This window comes from Jatropha curcas, chromosome 4 (genome assembly GCF_041381405.1).
Source record: "Jatropha curcas cultivar XTBG-Jc1 chromosome 4, XTBG_Jcur_1.0, whole genome shotgun sequence".
Lineage (NCBI taxonomy): Eukaryota > Viridiplantae > Streptophyta > Magnoliopsida > Malpighiales > Euphorbiaceae > Jatropha > Jatropha curcas.
The window spans coordinates 3553958-3575501 of record NC_143154.1 but is presented as its reverse complement, the minus strand read 5'-3'; the positions used below and the strand labels follow the sequence as shown (position 1 = coordinate 3575501).

General features: G+C 30.7%; 2 protein-coding genes across 2 annotated transcripts; one reads left to right on the top strand and one right to left on the bottom strand.

The window, feature by feature from the left end:
- The first annotated feature begins 920 nt into the window (after positions 1-920).
- Positions 921-3222, top strand: LOC105639067 (purple acid phosphatase 25). Its single transcript, XM_012223002.4, has 8 exons — positions 921-1132; positions 1224-1448; positions 1539-1650; positions 1760-1986; positions 2104-2242; positions 2347-2567; positions 2667-2788; positions 2877-3222. Exons 1-8 carry the CDS (start codon positions 977-979, stop codon positions 3061-3063), a joined length of 1389 nt encoding a protein of 462 aa, XP_012078392.2. The 5' UTR covers positions 921-976; the 3' UTR covers positions 3064-3222.
- Positions 3223-3562: 340 nt separating this feature from the next.
- LOC105639068 (WAT1-related protein At3g53210) lies at positions 3563-5815 on the bottom strand. The gene is made up of 6 exons (XM_012223006.4): positions 5480-5815; positions 5341-5403; positions 5052-5168; positions 4560-4965; positions 4205-4356; positions 3563-4076 (listed from the first exon to the last, which is right to left on the bottom strand). Exons 1-6 carry the CDS (start codon positions 5695-5697, stop codon positions 3899-3901), a joined length of 1134 nt encoding a protein of 377 aa, XP_012078396.1. The 5' UTR covers positions 5698-5815; the 3' UTR covers positions 3563-3898.
- Positions 5816-21544: the final 15729 nt, after the last annotated feature.

Genomic DNA, 21544 nt, shown 5'->3' with positions numbered 1-21544 from the left:
ATATATATATATATATATATATATATATACCGGCGGTTTTCTGTCGAGACGGTTACCATTCAGTCAAAAAATAAGAAGCCAGCGATGTTCCGACCACATCACGACTGTTCTGAGAGCACAAGATGATTGCTGGATACGCTGGCCATTGCAGGCTTTTCACTGTCAGCAGCAATAAGGTTTATGGAAGAAAAGATGATTTTGGAGAAAATGACGTATTTTACTTTTTGGTCCTCATTGTTTTTCAATTGGCTTTCAAAACATTTTAAATTGTTAAATTAGGTCTTAAAATTAATTTTTATTAGATATATAAAAATCATTATAATTCATCAAAGTCAATCAAAATCTATAAAAAAAAAAAAAAACTCACCTAGTCCATAAAACTCAACGTAGAATTTTAATGGAATCTGCAAAAATCTTAGAAAGTCCTTTAATTCTGTCAAACTCAATAATTTTTTTAAAAAATCTAACAGAATTCTAATCAAATACGAAAAATTTATTATGCATTTTAAATTTATTTAATACCAAATGAAATGTTTGTTGGCACCATCGTTTCAACTATTCCGATCAATAACTAAAAGTTGAAAATATAGCATAAACGTTAATCAAAACCAATAGAAAATTCAAAGTTGGAATTAGTGGATAATAAAAAATTATTAAAGTTCAATTTGGAATTTTCGACAATTGAAATCTCATCGGTACAAAATTTTCTCATCTCTAATACTCATAAAAAAAAAATCACAAATCAGAAGTTATTTTAAAACTTAAAAAAAGGGAGAGAAAATTAAAATGAGTTTCCAAAGCATAAGAATGGGAATATTCCTTGATTTTGAGATATTCAGCTGTCAATATGTCAGCCATATCTAAACTGAAACCTAATACCACGAGCCACAATCGAAGTATAAATAAGACTCACTCTTTTGGCCTTCTTTTACGTTATTAGGTCAAACACTAAGCTGCTGCTTCTTCTTCTTCTACAATGACTGCAATAGCTTTATTAATACTGTCATTGCTAAATATTGCTAGCTCATGCCATGGAGGCATCACTAGTCATTTCGTTAGAAAAACTCAAGCTTCCATTGACATGCCACGTGAAGCTTTTCCTCCTCCATCTGGCCATAATGCTCCTGAGCAGGTAATAATTCTTTAAAACATTTACATTTTACGAAGTCAAGGTTTCAAGGAATGCCGAAGGAATTTCACAGTGATAATAAATATATGTGCAGGTTCATATAACCCAAGGAGATCATATAGGAAGAAGTGTAATCATTTCATGGGTAACACCAGTGGATAAATATCCAAACACAGTGACCTATTGGCCTGCAGGGAAAAAGCATAGCCACAGCCACAGCCACAGGCACAGGCACAAGGCATCTGCAGAAACTACATATTACAGATACTATAATTACAATTCTGGCTACATTCATCATGCCACCATTAAGAGATTACAGGTCGGTTAATTTATGCTTTTCATGTTGTTTTTTTCACTGCATTATATGAATTAATTAGCATTAACATGAAAATTTTCAACTTTTGTTCAGTACAACACTAAGTACTTCTATGAGATTGGTAGTGACGAATCAACTCGCAGATTTTCTTTTACTACTCCTCCTGAAGTAGGACCTGATGTCCCATTTACATTTGGTATTATGGGTAAGTTCTGGAACTAGTAAGAAGAAATAAAAATTGATTCTTGATATCATATGATGTCCCATTTACATTTGGTATTAAGAGTTTTTTTTTTTTTTTTCTTGTTTTGCAGGTGACTTGGGGCAAACATATGATTCTAATATAACGTTAGAACATTATGTGTCTAATCCAAAAGCACAAGCTATGTTATTTGTTGGTGATATTTCTTATGCAGATAATCATCCTTTTCATGACAATGTCAAGTGGGACACGTGGGGCCGGTTCGCTGAAAAGAGCACTGCATATCAGCCTTGGATTTGGACTGCTGGGAATCATGAACTTGATTTTGCTCCTGAAATTGTAAATCCATTTCTTTTCATGCAATTGCTGTAACATTCTATTCTGTCTGATTGATCATAAACATTGAAGTTCTGTTTGGTGAGCCATAATGAAATAAACTATTCCATGTTATTTCAGGATGAAACCACTCCTTTTAAGCCATTTATGCATAGGTTTCCTACACCCTACAAGGCATCAAATAGCATATCTCCCCTTTGGTATTCCATCAAGCGTGCTTCTGCTTACATTATTGTCCTCTCTTCTTACTCAGCTTATGGTATGATTATTTGCTTTCATTTTTTAACAACTTTAAATTAAGGGTCTGTTACCTAACACAGCCTAAACAGCCTAAATATTGATGGTGTTTGCATGTACATGTAGGAAAATATACTCCACAATATGTTTGGCTAGAGAAAGAACTCAAGAAAGTTGACAGAAAAGAGACTCCATGGCTGATTGTGCTGGTTCATTCTCCATGGTATAATAGCATTAACTACCATTACATGGAAGGTGAGACCATGAGAGTCATGTTCGAGCCATGGTTCGTCCAAAACAAAGTCGACCTTGTCTTCGCTGGTCATGTTCATTGTTATGAGCGCAGTGTAAGTTCCTTCTCTTCCAATTCACTTTTGTTTCATTATTACATTCGATTCTATCACTTAACTAGTTGATAATCTTTTTCATTTTTATCCATATAATAGCATAGAGTATCAAATATAAGGTACAATATAACAAATGGACTAAGCACACCCATCAAAGACCCTTCAGCACCAATATACATAACTATTGGAGATGGTGGAAACATAGAAGGACTTGCTGATAGGTAAAGTTATACCATTTTTCTTTTTCTAAATTCTCTGTTAGAACTGATATCTGTTAATTTCTTCTAAAATTGCCCGCCCTTTATGCAGTTTTACTGAACCGCAGCCTAGTTACTCTGCTTTTCGAGAGGCAAGCTTTGGACATGCCATTCTTGAAATCAAGAATAGAACTCATGCTTATTATTCTTGGCATCGTAATCAAGATAACGAGCCAGTTGCAGCTGATTCACTTTGGATTTATAACCGGTTTTGGTATCCTAAAGAAGAGCAAGCATAGTTCTTCTAATTAATACTTGGTTTAAGAGTTCATGTTTTTGTTAGCTCAGCAGTTAGCAGGACTAGTCAGTCGTGTTTTAGGCTCTAAATTGCTAGTTCTATTTTGGTTCTTGTTTCTCTTTCATCAATGGAATCTACATTTCTTCTTTCTTTTATTTAACTTGAAAGCTTCTTTTTTAGAATTTGTCCTGTCTCAAGTTATTGAAGTTATACAATACTAACATATCAGGAAGTGGTAAACTTCAGTGAAGCCAAGCTCCAACTCAAAATTTTAAAGCTCCTAAAACTTCGAGCGGAGAAAAATTTTATGGAGCCAGGCAAGCTGAACTCAGTCGCTCATTTGCATCCCTAATCCTATCGACACCGGATATATACACTTATCAAATCTAATAACTCAACCGGCAAAAACACTTGCCTCTCCTGCCGTTTACGTTTAATTTCGACCCTTCCTGTCAAAGCCTTAGATAATGAACAAAATGTCATGTTTGTAGTCTTACAAATTGAAAATCTGACTAGCATGAGTCTAATGTCAAAATGGTGGAAGACAAGAAATGACCAGTAAAGTCATGACACTATCTCTATTTTTTCAAAGCCTTGACACAAAGATTTCTTTGTTTTCTTTATCAATTAATAAATACATTACATCTTTCATTATCAAAAAGATTGAAAGCTTTTCTGTACTAATCGTTCCTTCATTTTTCTTCATCATTTACTTTCGAAGTCTTCAGCTTTATTCACTTCAATTTGCAGAAACCTGTTCTTCATCTGGTCTCTTAAAATAATGACCAGTTAGGGATAAATATTCTCCAAAAATCCTGTGTCTACTTCTCAATGCATCATTCACTTGAACTAGGAAGCAATGGTTGAAGAAAAGAGGATTTTCCCCTACTGTTTGTCTGACTATTTTCAGACACTAAGGAGCTGACAGCTTTTCTGATGACAAGCTTGCTCTCTTCACTTTTCCCCAAAACAACAAGATACAGTCCGGCTATAATTAGCACAGCTCCAATAATGCTGCAAGTTGAATTCATAAAAAACAATAAGATTTGACAAACATTAAGTTACCAGGTAATCTTTCTAGTTATATATATACATAGTTCGATTGAAAAGTCTGCTTAGACCAAGGAAGGAAAACTTCTTACCCTCCTAAGTAAAATTCTTCACCTAAGGTAATGGAAGCCATTAAAGCTACTAGCATAGTCTGCAAAGGGAGATATCCTGAAACAAACACTGGACCACCCCTCTGTATAACCCATATTTGTATTGCAAATCCAATTCCTGAAACAACTAAGCCCTGCCTCCACCAATTAGATTAAAACCAAGACTGGTGTAGATGAATTTGAAGTACAAAATCAATTTATAAATATGGTAGAATTTGATTTGTTATGTTGAATTCCGGGACTAAAATAAACATTTTCTTTCATTTTATACTGAACAGTGCATGAAGAACTACTTGAATTGAAATTATCGTTCTACGAGTTTGAGTTAGTTACTAACCGCATAAAGAAGACTAAAGAGTTCACCACCAGAGTGAACCTGCCAAGTCTGAGGATCTGTCTCAATGTATGCTGCAATTCCAAAAAGTTGCAGAATACCAAAGAAGCAAGTAAATGAATACACTGTAAATGGAGCAGGGTATTTCTTCAAGAAGATTGCTTGTAATACAATCCAGATAGACCAACACAAGCAATGGCCAAAGCAAGAGACGCAACCCAAGGTCCAATTCTTGGAATTGGCATCTCCAAATAAGAAAAATAACTTTGATTGGTTAGGAGATGATGAATTTGGCCTGTAAATGGATGGTCCCTTATATAAGGTTATGATTGAAGCTCCAACAAAGGAAATTAGAGTGCCAAGTACCTTAGCTATACCATCTTTCCTATTCAAGTGAACCTGCTCCAATCTGCAAGACAAAATAAAAAACCAATTTCACTTAGGGTCTTAAACCAAAAGAAAAGGCATAAACGTAGCCAAGCTATATTGGCTTGCCTGAGCAAGGTAGCCAAGATAAAGGTCACTGCAGGAACAGCATTCTCTGTAGCAGAAGCAAATGTGGGTGAGGTATTATCCAAACCCAATAGATAGAATCCTTGATTTGATGCTATCCTGCAACAATAAAATACAAAAATCTTTTCAGGGGAAAAAATTATTTTCATCAAACTTATTTCTTTTTTATTGGTTAATTAGGCTTTTGTCACTAAATCTCAACTTGTAAAAGTAAAATTACTTAACTTTCATTCTAATATATTATATATCATATATCAAGAATAGATCATACCCAATAAATCCAAGGAGGAAGAACTGTATGAGAAAAGAAATGGTCATTGCAGGTCTATCTTTCCTGTATCAACAATAAAAATAAATACAAATAAAAAAATTACATAAAAAAAATTCAAATATAGCTTGAAAACACATACTTCTCTAGAAAATAAGCAAAGGGAGCCAGTAGAAGCAGAGCAATGATATTCCGATAAACAGGGAAAACAAGCTTGCTTATACCCATGTTAAGTGCAGCTCTCAAAATTACATGATTCCCTGCATAACCTAATTGAAAGATTCCCATGGCTATATGCAGCTTTGTCCGTTCAGGGATCGAGCACAGCCCCTTTGAGGGTGCGGAACCAAGCTGAGCCATTGAAGAAGCATGTGAAACGAAAAGAGTCAAAGCCAAGGCAGAGAGATTAAAAAGTTTTCCAGTTGCCCCTTAAGAGTGAGAGAAAGGCACATGTTGAATGTATTTTATTTGGAACTGTCCAAAAAAAACAGCCTCAAATATTAATTTTTTGGGAAAGGGTTTTTGTTCTGTGCGGATAAATGTTAAATGATACTTCAATCTTCGTTTAAAATTGATAGGTTTGACACGGAAAAAGATTTAAAATTAAATATTAATTTTTTGAGAAAGGATTTTTGTTCTCTGTGGATATTTTTATCCAAATTTAATACGTCAAATGATACTTCAATCCTCATTTAAAATTGATAGGTTTGATACAAAGAAAGATTTAAATTTTAAATTTTAAATATTTTTCTTTCATTATTTAATAACTTTAACAAAATATTAAATGGATGAGATTAGCGGTGGAAGTGCAGCACATTTATTTTGTTTTTACCACATCAATTAATAAATCATATTTTACAAGTGTTTTAGTGATTTATGAGACATAACAATCATATGTCACTTAATTTTCATTTAACTTTATTTTTTTTAATCTACACTCGTTTATATTTGAAATCAAATGAAATTAAAATATTCAAATTAAAATTAAATTAAGTAACAATTTAAAAAGTCGTATTGGTTATACTTGAAAACTAGTTCTACATATAAATTTCACTACAAGTACATTAAGAATAATTAAGTTGTGAAATGCATAAAAAATATTACGAATATTTTCTAGAATTTTGTGTGTATAAAGATGGTTAAATTAGATGAATTAAAAATTTAATCATGAATTAGAAAAATGAGAATTATTGTGATAGAGAGTGTATGCTAAACATATATTGAAAATTTAACTACTAAACACGAAAATAAGTATTTTATTTGTAGATGGAGTGGCAAAACGGTGAATAAATAATGAAAAAATAATCAAATAAAGGATTAAACTCATAATCTAAACCATTGTGATTGATCCCGTAAGTGTTCATTGCCATTAAACTAGCCTTATTTAAATTTACTGTATATTTTATTAAGTCATATTTAACAATTAAGTTAAATTACATTCAAATTGAAATTTAATGAATTAACAATTAAATAAATCACATTTGGTCACACTTGAATCAAATTAAATTAAGTTATACCTAAAATTAAACTAAACTAAATAACCATTGATTATGTCACACTTGAGAGCTATAACTCAAATGACATATAAACACACATTTTGGCATGAATATAAGTAAAATCTCAGGATCAATCATCGTGCAAATCGTTGTGACACTTATTATGCATTTTCTTACAATAAGTCTATAGAATGTTCTCTACATATAAATTTTCATGCATATAGATAAAGACAGAAACTTGAATGATTAATTTACACTCTATTAAATCATAATTAAAAATAAAATTAAATTAAGATATCTAAACTAAAGTTAAATGCAGTAATAATGGAGTTAGTTACACTTGAATCAAATTAATTAGTTATTCTCTGCATATAATTTCAATGCATATAGATAAACGCAATAACTTGAATGGTTAATTTGCACTCTATTAAATCATATTTAAAAATCAAATTAAATTAAGATATCTGAATTAAAGTTAAACGAAATAACAATTGAGTAAGTCACTCTTGAATTAAATTAATTAGACGTTCTTTACACATATTAAAATGATATGCAATAACTTGAATGATTAATTTACATTTTATTAAATCATATTTAAAAATCAAATTAAATTAAGATATCTAAACTAAAGTTAAATGAAATAGCAATTGAGTAGTCACACTTGAATCAAATTAATTAGACAAACTAATTTGAATTAAATTAAGTCACACCTAAAATTAAATTAAAGTAAAATACTCTAATTGAAATTAAATCGAGTAGTGATTGATGAGTCGTACTTAGAACTAAATTAAATTAAGACAACCAAATTGGAATGAGATTAAGTAACAATTAGTTAAAATTGCGCTTGGTCACACAATAATTAAATTAAATTTAGTCCAGTTAAAAAATTTTTGATTAAGCATGAACAATGGTAGGATCCATACTTTGGTCAAAATTTTTATATAGAACTTAGACTTAAAAATTTTTATTAAAAGGATTCATATGCTAGGATTTTATATCCTTTAAAATAAATTAAAAGGATATTCATATACAGTATTGTTGGAATTGGATCAGACTGACTAGTCGAACTAGTTAAATCAAAACCAATTGGTTGTTCAGTTTGATTATCAAGTTGGACCGATTTTTGAAAAAAAATTGAATTTTTTTAGAAAATCAAGTTGAATCGGTGATAAAAACTGGATTTTCTTGATAAAACAGGATAAAATTGAATTTTCTTAAAAAAAATCGATTTTTTTGGGAAAAAATAGATTTCTTTTTAGAAAACTGGATTGAAAATTATTTTTTTGCAATATATATATATATATATATATAGATTTCTTTTACCTTTTTTAATTCTTTGCCTCATTTAATTAAAGGAATTGTATTATTGGAGACTAAATATTTGAGATATAAATAAAATAAAAAATATATTTGTTTGATAAAAAAAATATATATATATATATATATATACACACACACACACGTAAAAATATTAAAAATTCAAAAATTAAGAATCTGGTTGAACCAGTCCAACCCATCCAATCCAACCTTGATCCAGTCACGATACCGATTTAGTTGCCGGTGCAGTTTATTACTTGAGTGTTGTTCAATCCTTATAGAATTTAATTTAGATTTAAAAATTTTTATTATGTATATAAATTATTTTGATTAGCTTTAACCAAGTTAACCATGACCAATAAAATTAATGATTATCATCATTTTCAACCACATATATATAATTAATTATGTGATAAAGTGAAGTAATTAATTATGGGAACATGTATTTAATATATACATTTCCTTCCAAAATTAAATTTCTTTCTCAGTCATTTATCCATCCAAAAGCACTCAACATTATATCTGTCATTTGAGGTGCTATGATCCAAAATCACCATGAGCCAAATATCACTACTCTAATTTTTTGTAGTATTGTCTTCGCGTTTACAACTGTTTTTTACAATTAAGGGAATCATTAAGCAATCAAAATTTTAGGCAAAAATAGTTGTAAATGAATTAACTTTTTATCAATTTTCTAAATAATATTATTTGATTGGTACTAAATGACACAATCTGTGTTTAATAGAATCCTACAAAAAATGAATAAAATACTATAATATAGTTAATAAATTAATGAATTTTGCTCGGTGGAAAGAAAATGAAAATTTGAATTTCAAAATTGTCACTCTCATGCTTTAATAATGACTACCCATAAAAGAAGATATGTGTTGATAAGTTTGACATAATGTATAAATTTAACTTTGTAGAGATTGAATCATGACCTTACACGTTCATACTTCAGTAATAATTATGTGCATCGCCAAAATATAATAACTTTACCGTGATTCAATAATGATCATGCAGTTTCACATTTTATTTTGGCGAATGGCATATTTATAACTGAAATGTGAAAGCGCAATGTCATGATTGGTCCCCACAAATCAGGAGGCCACAGTGCGTATAATGATTTTTATGGAGGATTGACAGCACTCAGTTCTATTTCTTTAGGAAAAACCTCATCATCATCCGGACAAGGCCTAGGGATAATCACCGAAAGTACCATGCCAAATTTATGCATTAGACTAAATAAGTTTGCCACTTACAAAGGCAAAAAGAGAGAACATGAGTGAGGAAAAATTATCTAGTAGAGAGAATCCTAATGAAAACACTAACAAAGAAGATAGGCCATTAAAACAGTTAAACACAGAGAGAAAGGAGAGGAGATGGGCAATGATGGTGATGAGATTCTTGCTCTAGGTGTTAGACAATCATTTTGGAACAAGGTCATTTAGGGGTTAGATGTATAGATGGAGGATGAAAACCTAGATAATCATTTTGTTATATTATCGGATGATCTAAATAGATTGTAATGGGGGAGTTTTAGAGATGTGTGTATCAAAAAGCCTATAGATTAATTTGGCTAAAAAATGGTAAAAAGTGATGGTGATGCACTTATGGGGAAGAAAGACTGAATGCAAAACTTTATGTCCAAAGCTGCAGGTTTTGAGGAAACCTAATAGGCACCAATTTTTAGACTTAGGTAACAATTATTTTCTTATCAAATTTATGGATGTTGGCGGTTACTGCAAAGCTATATTAGATGGCATCTGGATAATTTATTATGAAATGTGGGGTTTGATACGAGTGTTGGGATAACTTTGGTTTTAGGTCTTGAGTTATGGACATTATTAATAGGTATAAGGCTTGCTTTGAGTATAAATTATTTTCATTTGGAAGCTGAATGTGATAATTATTTTGGTGGTTAATCTAGTCAACTATAATCTGCCACCTCTAATTGCTTTTTGGTCTTTAGTTTCTCACATTCATGCAACGCTTTCCAATTTTTCATATATTAGAGTTTCTCATATTTCTTTTGAGTAAATGTTTGTGCTAATTAGCTTTCTAAATTTACCTTTGTCATTAGGTGTTCATGCTCTAGAGTAGCCTCTTATTATTTGGTTTGGCTTAATCATGAGTAACATGTGTTGTTTATACCCGAAATAGCTCTAGTTAGTTTGTCTTCTCTTTCTTATTTTCCCCAAAAAAATAAAAAACTAACATGTTTCATTATATATAAAGTAGGTAGATTTTCCTCGGTGTTGCCACATAGAATTTCAAAGAAGTGACATATGTAATGCTTAATTATTTGCTTTATATTTATTTGAAGGCAATTTCCCTCGCTTTGCGTAACTATACAAAAATATTTTTTATTTGAATCATAAGGTAAGTTTTGAGTAAAATTTTAAAAATTCAAAATGTGAAGAATGATATTGCACCTTCTAAGAAATGTGTGTGTTTTAAAAAAGAAAAGGTTAAGAAGATAATTCTAATCATAGTTTATTGTATAGTTCACAATGCATATTGAGTAATTTTTTTTTGCTAAGATTTGCCTATGATCATGTGTAGCTTAGGTTTCCTCCAAGAATAAGCATATGCTAAATTTTCTACTAAAAATAGAAGAAAGTATATAATTTTGTATATATGAATATGAAATGTTATATTTTAAAATCATAGTCATCAAAGTATGAACATATACTAATTAAATTGCAGGGATTTGCTTAAGTTGATAGTGAATTCACAGTCATCTCTAGAATCGATTAAGTTTCATTTTTTTATTGAAAGCAGCCTATAAAATCATATTTCTTGACAATGTTGGTTGTCTTTCGAACCTAAAACACACAAAATGATTTAAAAATAGAAATATTATAGATCCATAAATTAAAAAGAAGCCAAAAAGAGACGTTAAATGATATTATTCACCTTAATTTCTAACTTCAAATACATAATGGAGTAACTAAGGGTCTATGTAATGTTATTGGTGATTCATTTGGATCATTTTGTTATGTTAATTAAGCTACAACTCTACAGATTGGAGTTTCTTTATTTTTTTAGGAATAGCAGCATTTAACAATAGATTATTTTGTTTTTTTGTTAATAAATGTATGTTTAATTAATGATTTGTTGTTTTGTTTGTTAGAATTTTATTATAGTAAATAAAGAATTTAAATGTTATCATGATAAATGAAGAGTTTTGAAGACGTTTGAATAAATTTTTTTAATAAGCGCAATAATAATTAGTCATTGTTTATTTTATTACTGTTTTATGTTATTAGAAGATGAGTGGTGTAATATTTTTTTTGTTATTATTTTGTAACAAATAAATTTTAGACATAATTTTAGAATAATAAATTAGCTAATAATGTGTGTCATTATTTGTGGTTTTAATTTTAGATATAAATTTTTGTCTCCTTTTTTGTAGATATTCATTTAGCTAATTTTCGTTCTTCATTTTTTTAATTAAATGCCAAATTTTTTTCATTTTTTTATTTTTGTTTAAAAAGTTTCCTTTTTTAATTTACCTTTTACGAAACTGATTTACTTTTAATGCGGGATATAGCTCAGTTACGGTTAAATAATTTTGCTTCTTAATATTCAATGCAATTAAAGCCACACAAGATTTTTTTTTTTTTTTTTTTGTACTTCATTTTTTCTTTGAAATCTCTCTTTAAAATATGAATCTCTCCTAATTAAGATAAAAGAAAATACTCAACTATTGTAAATTCTCTCTCCTCAAATGAAGCATCATGTCAGCATATAAGAAAAACTCATAATCCTCCTTTATATATATATAATGATAATGATATAATGATGATATTTCCTTTTAGTGTGATTGGTGGAATGAGACCCACTCTTTCTTCCTTCAAAAGACTTTAATTATTTTTCTTCATATTTATTTGAAAATAAATTGAATTTATGATTATATATATAGGTGTGCTTTCTTTTGCTGCTGCCATATAGGATTTTAAAAGAAGTGATATGTATAATGTTTAATTGCTTGATTTTATATTTATTTGAATGCAACATAGAATTTCGAAGTAATGACTGTATGGTACTTTTGTTTGTTTGTATATTTATGTGAAAGTAAATTGAATTTATGATTGTTTATTGCTTGAATTAAATTGTGTTACATATAATCAATTAATTAAGTGTAAGGTTAGAGAATTAATAACTATTAAATACTACATCCGTTCCTAAATACTTGTCACATCTGAGAAAATACCATGTTCCAAAATACTTCTCACGATTTCAAGGAGTAATAATTCATTTTTAATGTTTACCATTTGTATGAGATCAACAATTATTGCTTAAATTCATCAAAAAGTTAGTATTTGGATATATTAAATTAAGGGTAATATAGTCAATTTATTCAATGATTTAGTGTTACTTTGACAAAATTAATGGTTTTTTAAAAGAATGTGAAATTTCAAATGCGATAAGTATTTAGGAATGAAGGTAGTAACAATTTATATATCTTTTAATGATATGAATAAATTATTTTATTTATGAATTTTAATGATGTGAGCGATTAATATTTTATATTAATTTCAAAATAATTTAAATTGAATAATTATTTACTTATTGAATTAAATTGTGTTAAACATAATTAACTAATTATAAAATCAGAGAATTCATAACATGATAAGATTTATAAAAAATAAATGTTAAAAATAAAATTGAATATTTATTGAAATTGTGCTTTAGCACAAGCATATGGCTAGCTGATTAATATAACGTTAGAGAATTAATAGTATATTAAGTAACAATATATAGCTTTTAATGATATAAATAACTTTTTATAGATTTAATTGAATTCAACTTTTCTTGCGAAGTTGGGTAGGCGCCTACTACAGGATGATACTAGTCTTTGGGCTAAATTTTGTAAGGTAAATGTATGGCTCATAAAAGAGGTCTGGATTGTTTGGTGACTAAAAGGTGAGCATCAATTATCTAGCGTGGGATTTGTAGTAGTGTCTCGATTTTGGCTAAAGAGATTGCTAAATCAGTTGTCAATAGGATGTTGACAGCTTTTGGACTGACACTTGGATCACTTCAGTCCCGTTGGGTGACATATGCACAACACCTGTTCCACCGCATCTTTTGCAGTTGCTTATTGCCTCTTTTTGGACTGATACTAGTTGGAAGTGTGATTTAATTTCCCCGTTTTTGTCGAATGATGTATGCAGTATGATTGAATTGGTGACTTTGATTCCAAGGCCAGATGTCATGGGTGAGCTGTTTTGGAAGGTAAAGTCTTCTGGAAATTTCTCGGTGCGGTCGACATATGATTTGGCGAGAGGAATCTGTGATGCAGTGCATGAGTAAGTTTGGCAGCTAATTTCAAAGGTGAAGGCAGTGCAGCGAGTGAGGCAATTTATTTGGTTGTTCTAGTATGGGAAGCTGATGATTAATATGGAAAGGTGTTATAGGGGTTTTGCGAATGATTCAACATGTTCTATTTGTGGTTCCACTGCTGAAACTATGGAACATATTTTTCAAGGCTATCAGTATGCTGGTCAAATTTGGACAAGGATTTGGAATTATGAGTCTTATTAGTTATTCATGAGATAGCCAGCCTCGGAGTGGGTTCCTCGTTGTAATCTTTTATACAACCATAACTTTCCATTTATACCTTATATAAATATCTTGTGTTTATCTTTGTGGAATATACGGAAATGGAGAAATGAGGTGGTTTTTATAGATTGTTGGTTTGATGCATAGGCAAACTGGAGAAGTCTCCATCATCAGATTTTGGTGAATGATAAGGCTTGGCTTTTGAATTCGGGGAACCTGACGCTAAAGTAGGCTACTGGGATCCCAGTTGCTTGGTCACTTCCTCTAGGGGGTTGTTTCAAACTCAACACAGATGGGGCTTCTAAGGGGAATCCAGGTCCTAGTGGGTGTGGGGGTGTGTTGCATGATAACAATGGGATATGGGTTCAAGGTTTTTCCATTCATCTTGGTCATGGTTCATCTATTAGTGTTGAGTTGCATGGTCTGGAGATGGCATGGAGAATGGGTAGCAGACGGGTGGAGGTAGAAGTTGATTCTCAAGTAGTGCTTCAGCTACTTTCTGACAAGGGGAAACCAAACTTGCGATTTGCCAATTTACTGTTTACTATTGGTGGTTGGCTAGCGAGAGATTGGCAAGTGAATTTGAAGCACTGTTATAGGGAAGCTAATCGGGTTGTTGATGGTTTAGCCAATATGGCGGTGGGTGTTGTTCATAGAGTTCAGTTTTATAATTCTCTTCTGGTTCAGGTTAAAGATTTAGTCCGTTGGGATCAGTATGGCACTGCTTGGCCGAGAGTAGTTAATGTTTAATTTCCACTGGGTATTGTCCCTTCCTCTTGTATTTAAAAAAATTATAATGTTAGAGAATTAATAACATGACAAGGTAACTGATAGGTGTTATTCTTATAGTATTTTTTTAATATAGTTTTTATTAGGAATTTTAGTAGTTTTAATTACTTTAATTAGTTTTTATTTAGTTTTATTTATGTTTTTGTTCAAAGCTTCCTTGAATCATAATTTACTTGATGTTTAGGAAATTTGTAGGTTTTGGCACAGAAAAGAACAAAATAAAGCAAATTCACTCAGGCTCTAGCACGCCTTGCTCGTGCAATCCAGCACGCCCATGCTAGATTCAAGAAAAATCAAGTGGAGACTCAGATTCTAGCACACCCAGACCGTGCTATCTGGCACACCTGTGCCTAAGAGGACCTAAAGCACGCCTGTGATGCATTTCATCCTTGAGACTCAGAGCCTAGCATGCCCTGGCCGTGCTATGGGACACGCTCTTGCCACAAATTCTTCTCTGGACATGTCGCTGAGCACGGCCCATGCTGAACCATCCTTAGAACTCAGACTCTGGCACGCCTAGACCGTGCAAAACATTACTCCCGTGCTACGAATTAGGTGTTGTCTTAAATCAAGAACGCCAGCCAGTTTCTATAACTTACATGGGCCCACCTCAAATATTTTCCTGACGTACAAATCAAGATGTGACATCCTACTGAGTCGAGTCTTTGCATAGAGTCGAGTTGAGTCGGGCTGAACCAAACCCGGTTGGGGAGAATGGGATTATAAGTGGACTTACTTGAATGAGAAAAAAAGATCAAAGTATAAGGGTTAGGATTTACTTGCACTAAAAGATCAAGCTTGGGTATTAAGTTGTAACCTGTTGACAATTGAGGTATCATTTAGTAAGTTTCACATAAAATTCATTGATATTTTGATGGCCTACCCGTGATAACCATCTCACTTTCCCCTTTTCATCTTTATCTTCATCTTCTTCATCTCCTTCCTTTCCCTTCCTTTCTCCATCCATTTTCATGGTAGTTAAGCATTAAGGCAACCTCTATTTTCTCCAAGTAAGTAGAATTTCTTGAAACTTTATGTTATTCAACCTCTAATTGAGTTATATTGTAGATAAGTTATAGGAATTCTGATGTGTATAGGAGAAGTGAGTTCAAAGATAGCAGAAAAAGGAAGCTAAAGAAGAGCTCAAGCTTTTTGGAGTGAAGGTTTGATATCTCTTGTTATTTACCATTTTCTTTGCATGAGAACTTGTGTGGTGTGTTGCTAATGAGACACTATGTTGCTTAATGTTGAGTGAGAGGACTGAAAATGGTGAGAAAGCATGGGATGAAATGAATAAATGAAGTAAATAGTGAGTTTATGCTGACACAGGTTTTGCTGGAAAAAGAACCAGTAACTTCACCTTGATTTTGACCCTATTTAATGATGGAATTAAGAAGTGTCATAGAAGAGTTATTTGTTCCTCTATGTGTTAGCTTTACATGGGTTTTTGAATCACCCAAATCAGAGTTATATATTGAGAGATATGACCAAAAGAGTACAGACTGCGCAGGCTGGAAAACACGTCGCGCGCTCGCGAATTTCATTGCGCGCTCGCGAATTGTGCCTGTAAACTCTCTGACTCTCATTTGGTGCTTTTCGCGCTCGAGACTTTCATTGCGCGCTCGCGAATTTGGCCTGTAAACTCATTGACTCTCATGTGTGCTTCTCGCGCTCGCGACTTGTGTTTTTATGCTCTTTTGGACTTCATTTTCTATGCAATTGGATCCCTTTGCTCAACTTGTATGCCTCCAATCATTTTAAAACAAAAAGACAACATTAGAACATGTATCAAAACAACATGCAAGCATGCAAATGATGTGAAACCAAGTAAACATTATGATTTATGAAGTTATGAAACCATTAATATGCTGTTGTGTTATACTATTGACATACCAACATTATGCTCCATTGAGGTTAGGTAGAAACCATGTAGATAAGGCTATGTCGCGACATAGGATAGCAAATCTGCACCCCATACAGTTTGGTACTCCGGCTACAGGCCGTTGAGTGGATATGATTATATATGGGCAATAGCAGCCAAGCATACAGTTTCATCCAGTTTCATACAGTTTTTCTTATCACTTCGGTTTCACTATAACCTTATAGAGCCATACAGATATCTTGACATAACATTGCATGAATCATACAGTATAATAAACAGCAAGAAAGATCATCAAGGTAAAATGAAAGTATCATGATATGTGTGCTTATATGTGCCATATGTGTTTACATGGTTCGTTCTACACATGTATCTGCTTAATTGTTTCTTTCTATGTTGAGATATCCACTGAGCTTTATTTGCTCAGCGAGTTACCTGTTTAACTCGCAGGTTTTGAGACTGGACCGTAGGGAGTCGGCTTACAACTGCTGCAGTTCATCTGTAGAAGACTCAGTCTTCAGGGTAGCTACTCATTTTGATGTGTATCTTTTGTCTATCCTTTTTATGGCATGTACAGGGCACACAGTTGGGCCCATTTCATTTTGCAAACTAGTATCATGTCTTGTACATATGAATTACATTATTAATGTAGACAGCATCAACATGATATAAGAGTCTATATCCATTATTATATCAGCATGACAGGTCATTAAGTCAACCAGTTTGTAGCGTCTCGGTTCGGTTCATTCGGGTTAACGGGTGGACCGGAAAGGGATGTTACACAAGATCTAATCTTATTCAAGAATATGGAAAAGTCCTAATTGAGAAGAAATCCAAAGCCTAAACAGTTTCCTATCTCCAAAAAGATTTCTTACTTAATAAAGATTCTATTTCCTAAACGAAGTCGGATTTTCTCCCAGGAAGTCTATATAAAGAGAGGAGTCATTCATTGTAGAGATCATCTCCAGTCTTTGACAATTCTTGTTCTATTGTTTCTTCTCTCTCTCAAAGACTTTAAACATTCAAGATTTGTGCCAAGATTCAAGGAAGCCGTCCACATTATTTGTTGCCTAGTTTTTATCTCTAAACTCTTAAACTTGTTTTATTCTTTCATTATTCTGATTGATTATGGAATTTTATTCAAATATTATTGAGTTTTATTTAATTACTATGTCGAACTAAATTCTTATACTAGAGATTTTATGTAGCTTAATTTCTTTTCCAATTTATAATATTAGATTTGTTTTCCTTTGTTCAAAGTTTAATTTATTATTGAACTTAATGCTTCCAGGCAGAGTTTCTCCCCTGATTGATTTATTTCATTAATCACTATTGGGAGAAGGGTTTTTGATATGAAAAAGGTAATAAATTATATGAGAATAATAACTTGATGCAGAAGCTATATGGTTTAACTCATTAGGGGTTTTCATAAGTTAATGACCTTAGGTTATGAATTCATAAAACAAACCACAAAACTTAATGATTTATTTCATGTTTGATTACGCTATTGGGAGATAGGTAATTAGATTGAATTAAAATAGCTAACAAAACATCGCGAAAGTTTGTTAGTGATTTTAGGGTTGTTTTCCAAACTTGAACAATTCAAATTGATTAACGAACTAATAAAATAAATTGGATAGAGTTAAGTGAAATCAAAATCCCTAGTAGCTTTAAATCCTTGATTTCTTTTCTTCAAATACTGTTGCTTGATTTATTTTTGTTCTCTTTTAATTATTTATTTTAAATTTCTTAAAATAATTCCCCTTTATTGCCGTTTAAATAATAATAGGTTAACATAATTTTGGTACTTGATATATAATCCATGTGGAAACGATACTCTACTTGTTGCGATTTTCGTACACTTGCGAAAAATCACTGTCAGATTTTTGGCGCTATTGCCGGGGATTGGCGTTATCAATATCAATGCTAATTACCCTATTATTAATTTAGACATTTACTTTTTTTGTTTTATTTAATTTTTTTTAGAAGATTATTTCAGGTGTTTATGCAAAGCAGATCAGGTAGGACTGAACCCTTGATCTTTGATCTAGAAATCGAAAAAACTTGTCATAGGAAAAATGCTGCTAGAAGAGCACGAGAGAACGAATCAGAATAACAAACAAACATGGGCGATGAAGTTAATCCTCAGGACAGACCTCAACCTAATGTCTGCACCTTGCGAGATTGCACAACACCTTCTCTCACTAAAAATACAAATATAAAAAATTGAAATCTTCTGGTTGAAGATGATTTTGGCAGAAGAAATTAATCTTTCACGTAAAAAATGGTATGTTTTTCAATAGGACAAAAACAGAAACTTTTACAATTTCGTCATATTAGAAACTTGCTACACTTGAAACCCATAGAAGAATCTAAAATAATAAATATTAAAATGAAGAATAGGTTCTTGTTATTAAGCTCCATTGATAAAAAAAACTTACATGAACATGAAGATTTAAAATATATATAGTAAATAACAAATGCCTCCTCAAAAACGAGAAACAATTAATTTCATGAAAGGAGAAAAAAGACAATAAATAAAAAACATATTCCTAATAAGGGGATACCACAAACACTAAATGATGATAGATACGAGACACTAAACTCAATATTTGTTTCAAATGATTACAATATGGGAATTATTAAAAAAAAAAAAAAGCTAAATAAAATGAAGAGAAGGAATGAAATCAAAATGATACTAGTACTGGCGATCGAATAAAATGGTCGGATGGCTCGAAAAACAAAATTAAAAGAAAAGAAAGAGAGAGATGGCTAGAGTTTTTTTTTTTTTTTAATAGGTATCTTTATTACTTTACATGATCAAGAGTTATTCTTTCTATCAATTCTAAAATAAATCAAAATAATGAATTCTTTACCTTTCATTTTCTTATTTATCTTTATGAATTTCACCGTTTTTAATATATATTTTTAATTACCTTTGTATCTACGGATTAATTATACCTCTCATAATTAAAAAATCAGTCATATTTTTCATATTTATCTATCTTTATTTATATTTTTTAATTGTATAATATAAAAAATTTCACTCATACTTTTTATTCTCTCCGTTCCGCTTTAATAATAATATTTGCTCTTTTTCACAATGATTAAAAAATGATTGAAATTTATTGATTTTATAGAAATATATAGTAAAATATCTGAATTGTCCTTCTTAATGGATATATAAAAAAACTTACACCTAATACATATGTGATAAATACCAATCTTATCGAGATTTGAGGGCCATATGATATCTCAAAATAATAGAAAGAGTATATGGACTTGATATTAGAAGATAGTGTCAACCTATTATTCGAGTAACCTACCTAGCATTCACATCATCATATCATATAAAGGAGAATCATGGCTGTTTTCCTCAATGCTAACGTGACATGTTCACCAAGGAGAGAGAGTGTATAATATTTGAGTTTTTTTTTTTTATTTTTTAGGTTGACCAGGATTAATTTGGATTAAATTTTAGTTATCTTTTAAGATTGAGAAAGACTTTAAATCCCAAGTATTTAATTAGAGAGAATCATTTGCTTTTTATTGACTTTTTATTCTCATTAAAATGGAGTAATTAAAAACTTATGTTTCCTAATTAAAATGGAGGGAGAATTAATTTCAAAAAAAAAAACTACTCATCTTTTAATTTCGAAAATTCAGCAATTAGTTAATTTTAAACATATCTTTCTATTAAAATGGAGAGCATTTTTATTGCCTTCTATTTTATAAATTTTCAAATTTAATTTTTTGGGTCATCAAGCCATATATGTATATATATATATATGTTATATTTTATTGTCTTTTATCTATCTATCTATATAAATATATAAAAACAGAAACTTGGATGATGATATCACACCAAATTAGAATTTTAAAATGTTGATTTGATTTTTTTTATTTATATTTTTAATCTAGAGTTTTTAATTTAGAATAGTTAATATCTATAATTTCTATTCCTTTGCTTTGTTTCTTCTTCTCCTTCTAAATTAGGTCCTTATAATAGTAGTAATGGCAAGAAGACTATTAATTGATAAACTAAAAAGGCAATAAATTTAAGTTTTAAACCTACAATTAAGCGATTTGTGCAGCTTTTCCACTAATGAATATAAAGATTTGGTTTTTTACAGTCATTTATTGATTAAAATTCAATGAGTAGCTACATTAATAGTGGTATAAAGAAGATTTTTATTTTAATGCAGTTTATTCTTTCACATAATCATCATCTTTCTCTCATGCATAATTTTGGAAATGTCGTTAGCTTTGGAGATGAAATTGGAGGTAAATTATTTTCATTAAGAAAGAACATCATTTCTACAAAATTGATCACAACATTACTGTTTGAAACACATCACTAAGTTGTTTTCGCTTTGCTGGGTTAAGATGTAGGAACATTTGTTAGGAATTCTATTTTGCCTATAAATCATTGCTTTATAAATTTATCCATGATCATCAAAACATGCGGCACCGTTGATTATTATTTGTGCAAATTCTTAAAGACATAATTCTTATGGAACAAGTTTTCACCGAGGGCCAATAACTTTAAATTTTCGTTAGATGCTTGAAATTTTCAGACAAATGGGACTAATTGGCTTTCATTCAATTCGTTCAGGATACAAAAAATAAAAATGTGAAACATGTAATAATCTTATATAACGATCATCTCTATGGGATATGAAGTTTGTGTATGTCAAATTTAATTACGCATGATAAAATGTTAAAGCAAATGATGGAAAAATAGGAGAGATGTTTGGTTACAACAATGAAAAATATTCTTTTACATGTATTTTTACAAGGTTGCTATAGAGCTCATGAAAATTAAAATAAGCGTTCTACAAAAATGTTTCTATTGTAAAAAAATAAAATTTTAGAATTAAAATAATATGTATATTTTACGGTACATAATACTATATAGGTTTTGATCAATTTTTATATAGTTTTTTGTATGTAAATGATAAAACACATTTATATTTAAATGCTTCTCAAACATAAATATCCAAATAAAAAAAAAATCATAGTATAAAACAAAATTATCATAAATAAAAACACAACTTACTTCCTAAAATTTTCAATTAAAGTCAATAAAAAAATTAATAAAAAATTTTAAAATTCTTGCAACGCTTGAGCTGATGACTAGTCATGTATATAAGGA